At 46.3% G+C, this 6,030-nt stretch overlaps 1 protein-coding gene across 1 annotated transcript in view; it reads right to left on the bottom strand.

Annotated features, from left to right (window-relative positions):
• Window positions 1-4,275: 4,275 nt before the first annotated feature.
• Window positions 4,276-6,030, bottom strand: part of LOC117284913 (sperm motility kinase 2B-like) — a 4,662-nt gene continuing 2,907 nt past the window's right edge. The window contains exon 3 of the mRNA XM_033760586.1: window positions 4,276-4,322. Within this exon, the coding sequence (XP_033616477.1) occupies window positions 4,276-4,322 (47 nt within the window). The remainder of the gene's footprint in view (window positions 4,323-6,030) is intronic.

The following is a 6,030-nucleotide window of genomic DNA, read 5'->3' as shown; positions in this document are numbered from 1 at the left end:
AAGAATTGTTGCTTTTAGTAAAAATATTGCTTTCTTGTAACATGAGTAGCATTAGCAGTACCTTGATTAAGTCTTGATTAAGAAATCATGGGATTCTTGATAAATCTAAAAGGAATAGTAGAGAAAATCACCACTGGGCTGGGGATTTAGCTCAGTGGTGCCACCTGCCTTGCAAGTACACAGCCCTAAGTTTAATCCCCCGTAGAGAAAATCACCACTGGGCTGGGGATTTAGCTCAGTGGTGCCACCTGCCTTGCAAGTACACAGCCCTAAGTTTAATCCCCCGGACAAAAAAAGAAAGAAGAAAAACAGGAAAGTCATCATTATGAAACATTTTTTAAAGAGAAGAACCATCCATGGATGCATGAATTCGTGTTACCTGAAAACATCTCCTTACAAGAAAAATTCTAATAACAAAGAGGGAAAGAGCAAGTTGGAGGTGGAGAGGCCTGTCAGATGCCTTATTAACCAAATGACTGAAGTTAGTACAGCTGGTTAGAAAACCCGTGGACGGGACCTGAACTCTGATGTGACCTACCTACAGGGGACGGCAACACTTCAGTGGAATTCTTCCCCAACATGTGTGACCTTGATCTTACCCTGTAAAACTTCACAGGTACCCAAATCGGGGAACATTGCTTAAAATGACCAGTAGCCTTCAGAAGCGTCAAGGTCATAAGAAGACCAGGAGGACTGGGCATCATCAAGCACTGGGGAGACTGAGAACTCACGGCGAGCCCCCCCCATGGGGAGCCCTGGCTTTGAACCCACAGGACAGCACATCAGTAAGAAAGTGAGAAGCTGTGCACACAGCCCACCCTTGGCAGTATGGAATCCATGTCACTCTTCTGATTGTGGTCTTGCTGCTTGGATCTATCAGACATTACCATGAGAGGATGCTGGGGGAGAGGAGCACAGGAACCCTCTCCACCATGTGTGTGAATCTTCTGTGAGTTAAAATTATCTCAAAATAAAAAGAGAAAAGAAACAACAGAAATCTCTGTACTATTTCTCGTCTTCGTGATACTCCGGGCAGCTCTGCCCTTCTGCGGCCCTCTTTATGCCAGGTGAATACAGTGATAAGATGGTTCTTGTTTGAGGAGTTTAGGGTACACTTGGTGTCCCCACATCACTTGTAAAGCATGCACATCTTGCTCCTCTCCTCACACACCCAACCACGCTTTCCTCACACTGTGTGGCCTGTGTGTTTAAATTGCGATCAAATAACCTATGTGTTTTAGGGTTCAAGCCAGCTGCACATTTCTGAATTTTCATCCCACTTTCTCCCTCATTTCCTCCCATTTTATTTTGATTTCTCTCTCTTAGAGTTGTCGTTCTTAAATAATACCTTTACTGTATTCTTGCTACATCTCGAACATCCTTCACCTGAAAATACAAAATTTGAAGTGTGCAAAATCTAAATGTTTTGAACACCCACACCTGGACTCATGTGATGGATCACAGTCAAAATGCAGGTACACACCCAAAAACTGTGTAAGATTATTGTAGGATTCTGTGTATACACTGCGTAAGAAACATAAAAGGATTTTGGGTTTAGATCTGTGTCCCATCCTCAAGATATCCATTATATACATCATGTACCCCAGAAAATGTCTGACACCCAAAACCCCAAGCACTTCAGAACCGGGGTACTCAGTCTGCACCCCTCTACCACCCTGAGTCCCCCTCAAATATCTGATCACATTTAGCTGCATCAGCTGGTAGTTCACCATGCTGACAGGACACCTACATCGGGCTTGACTCCTTCTCATAAAGATACATCCGTGCACATTGTTCCGCTGAATGCTGTGCAGTAAGCAGACCTACCGTTATTATTCTGTGTTCCAACAAGGAAACCGAGCTGCCTGGGCTTGGGGAGCAGACAGGCAGGTGCCCCAGGGGACACTGCCCTGAGAACACAGAGGCTCTGCCAGGGCCCTGGGAGCAGAATCAGGAAGGTCCAGCCCCAAGTGCAGCCTGCCCACAGCCCCTCTTTCCCAAACAGCAAATTCTCACAACTGTCAGAGATCCTGTGCTTCAAAATGTAAAAATAGAGCCAAAAAAGGTTTCATTATTCCAGTGCATTTGCTCTCCAAATACACAGTGATCAGAATGAACTCCCCCCCTCCATGAGGGACCAGACCACCCGAGGCTCCACCACCCGTCCTCCTGGCCTTGGGAATTCCAGGCGCTCAGCTTTCTATTTTAACAGCTTTTCCCACACCTGCTCAAAACGCAATTGTGAGGGCTTGACTGAATCCTGATTCTTAATTTTCAGCTTACAAGCAAGAATATTTGGGATTTCAGATCTAATACTGTGTTTTACAGTGCAAAAACTGAAGCTGTTATATGAATTATACTATAAAACTCATTTCACAAGTTAGGGAAAACTGAATATTTCAAAGGGATTTTTGTCCATCCTTCCAGAAGACAAACACAAGCATATATGATAACTATGTGAGAAAGGGGAAATACATATTCTGAGGAGCTTTCGGTATTCTGAGCTGTCCATTAGCGTGCAAGTTTCCCCTCTGTGGAATCCTATGGAGAGCAAATTCTAAGCAATGTTTCATCAAACAATGACCGAATAAATGAAGGAATAGTTACTCCAGGATTTTCCAATGCTGGCCCACATACATTAATCCTTTCAACCCCACCGCAGTAGACGAATGATTCATTCAAAATTGAGTACTCATTAATTCAGCATACACATAAAACAGAGCTCAAAGCTGTTAATTGAACATCAATGAGTGCCTCCAAAGAGGATTTACACCAAATGGTCATGGAAAAGCAAAACTTTCACATGATTTTAGCTGATTTGGAGACCAGCAGAGGGAAAAAAAAAGAAAATAATTTAAGGGCCATCTTGGGTCCTTTCTTGAGTTGAAAAAATTCAAGTCTCAAGCAGTATAATTACCTTTAGAGTGTGAATTCAATCTGTCCTTTAGAATTCATTCCAAAAAGTCAATGGAGCTGGACACTGGATGTTGGCAGGGATGCCCTCCTGGGTCAGGGTCTATCACGGTCAGGGCCGAGCAGGGATGCCCAGGAGACAAGGCCAGGCTCAGGCAAGGCCTGTGCTAGCATGGAGCACAGCTTCCCGCATGAAACAGTGGGCATGAAACACTGGGAAACTGCTTTCAAATTGAGAACAGGAGAGAGGGGAGCGGTTTCCTGGTGGTGCCCCATCCCCCCAGGGAAGCCCCAGGGTCAAGGGCTGGGCAGGGAGAAGGGTGCAGGAGGGGAGGTCACCCAAGGAAGCACCCAGGGCGGTGTGGGCTCAGATCACCCCAGTTCCTGGGGGCTGCGCACAGCAGATGAACAGATAGTCACACTCGGGCTGTCAGGAACACAGAGGACTGCTCATGCTGTTGCTTGCTCCACAATGGCCTCTGAATTATGCATGAAATGGCTTGTGGAAAAAATCATCTGCGAGGCACAGCCAGGGTTTTCTCAGTGCATTTCCCAAGAGAGGAAAGAAGACATGGTCATGGACTTTCTCACACGCTGGATTTTAGAAAATAAAAGCATTTATTTTTATTCACTTCATACAAAGTCCAAACACCAGATTAAAAGCAATCCAACAGTATTGTCTTGGAGGATTATTCCCAAAGTATGGCTTTTGGGAAACTCCATCTTTAAAGGTTCTTTACTTTTTACTAAATTGTTGATATACAGATCAACTGAGGGGACAGTAGTAGCACCGAAAATTTTAATAAATCTATCTGGGAAAAAATGTTGATATGTGTTGCTCCCTCATTTTATAATCTCTATGCTTATAAATGAAAGAGCCATGAAGAACAATTACTTCAAACAATTGGACAGTATCTATCTAGTCTCCTTAAACATTTACTTGCTTCATCTGGTGAAATGTATTATCCTAGGATCATAACACAACTTAACGAAGATAATATATTCCAGCCTTCTTTAGACAATATTCTGATTGTCATATGGCAAGTTTTGTTTGTTTGTTTGTTTAAATATAGAAGGTTACTGTTTAAAAACATGGTCCGCTCTGAGCAGGCTCCTGACCCCACCCACACACTTGCATCCCAGCCCTCAGGACGGGATGCAGTTGACCAGACTGGCGCCAAACCTTAAAAAATTAGCATAAGACAGTTCCAGCCTACCAAAAAGAATCTTGCACAGTTCATAAAGAAAGCCTTTCCAATTTGTAACACTGATCAAAACAAACTGTAGGGGTAGGTTTATATTTTGTTTTCAGTAACTAAGAGGACAGTAGGGTGGAATATATTCTCCAATTCTGGAAAAGGGTCAGGTGCCAATGTCATAAAATTCAATATTACAAGTTTTCAGTTTTTCTAAAAAACATAAAAAAATAAAAACACATTAAGAAGTTATGCAGGCAAGCTATTAAATGTTTAAGGGACAATAAAACTGCCACCAACCCATTAAATATATTCTCTTGTAAGCAGTAGATCAGAACCAGTACTATCAAAGGTCCTGCAATTAAAAAGGGGAGAGAGAAACAGAGTGACAGGATTCTTTCTTTTTTTTTTTTCCACTGCCACAGGGCTGAATAATTGATTGTTGGAGAGGATTAAAATCTTAAATTATTATATAGGTAAACCACATTATTCTTAGAGACACTGCAACACTGCATGCTAATCAGCTTCGGGAGAAGCAGTAACAGTCAACTGCTTGTGGCCAAGAGCCAACAGTCTGCTGGGTAGCTGAATAAAGTGAACTGGCTCCTTCAGAGAGGCCAGTAAATGGAGCCCTGGTGACACGCATCTTCATGGCAATGGTACTCTCAACACAGATCCTGTGACAGTTTTGTTCTTTTCTTGCCTCTGAACTCTCTGGTGACTGGGCTGGGGTGGCTCCCATCTTATAGTCAGCGGGCCGAGGATCAGTGTGGCCTCTGCATACTCCTGGGCTGCTCACAGCACAGCTGAGTCTAGGCTTCTACACGGTGGCCAGGGGAACAGCAGTGTCCCAGTCCTCAGAACAGGCAGGGCTGCCTCTCTTCACCTGGGTTCACCATCCTTCCATCAATTCCTCTGTGGCTCCTTCGTAGAAACCCTCACACAGGGACATGCAAGGAGGTGAGCAGAGAGAAGCTCCTTACCTTGGAGGACGTGTCTTCCTCCTGTGTGGCTCATGGCTCTGTATTTGGGGCCACCTAGTGATGGTGGTGCCCTGAGGGTGGCACGCAGCAGCAGCATAGGGCCCGTATGCAGCCTGACACATGCCTCTTAATAGCCTGCCAGTATTGCTGCCCCCTGTTGGCAGGGGCACTAGAGTGGGGAGCTCCAAGGCTAGGCTGGGAGGACACACTGGGCATGACACGGCCAGGCTGGGGGGACAGGCTGGGAGTGGCAGGGCCGGGCTGGGGGGAGAGGCAGGGAGTTGGGGTGCTCTGGATGGTTGTGGGTGGCTGGCAGCCTCTGCAACCCTGCTCCCCTCGGGCTTTCACCCTGGGGAATAAGCAGCCTGTGCAGGGGACAGGCTCTCCGAGCCTCCTCCAGGGGACATGATCTGACGGTGCAGGGCCTGTCAGGCAGCATGATGTTTCCTGCACAGCCTCATGCACAGGCCCCTGGAGGGCCTGGGTCTGCAATAAAAGGTATTTCGGGAGAAGCAGTAACAGTCAACTGCTTGTGGCCAAGAGCCAACAGTCTGCTGGGTAGGTGAATAAAGTGAACTGGCTCCTTCAGAGAGGCCGGTAAATGGAGCCCCGGTGACATGCATCTTCGTGGCAATGGTACTCTGAACACAGATCCTGTGACAGTTTTGTTCTTTTCTTGCCTCTGAACTCTCTGGTGACTGGGCTGGGGTGGCTCCCGTCGTATAATCAGTGGGCCAAGGATCAGTGTGGCCTCTGCATACTCCTGGGCTGCTCACAGTGTGGCCAAGTCTAGGCTTCTACACGGTGGCCAGGGGAACAGCAGTGTCCCAGTCCTCAGAACAGGCAGGGCTGCCTCTCTTCACCTGGGTTCACCATCCTTCCATCAATTCCTCTGTGGCTCCTTCGTAGAAACCCTCACACAGGGACATGCAAGGAGG

This window comes from Fukomys damarensis, unplaced genomic scaffold (assembly GCF_012274545.1).
Source record: "Fukomys damarensis isolate Sample0158 unplaced genomic scaffold, DMR_v1.0_HiC HiC_scaffold_88, whole genome shotgun sequence".
Taxonomy (NCBI): Eukaryota; Metazoa; Chordata; class Mammalia; order Rodentia; family Bathyergidae; genus Fukomys; species Fukomys damarensis.
The sequence above is the reverse complement of the archived record's forward strand: the minus strand, read 5'-3'. Positions and strand labels throughout refer to the sequence as shown.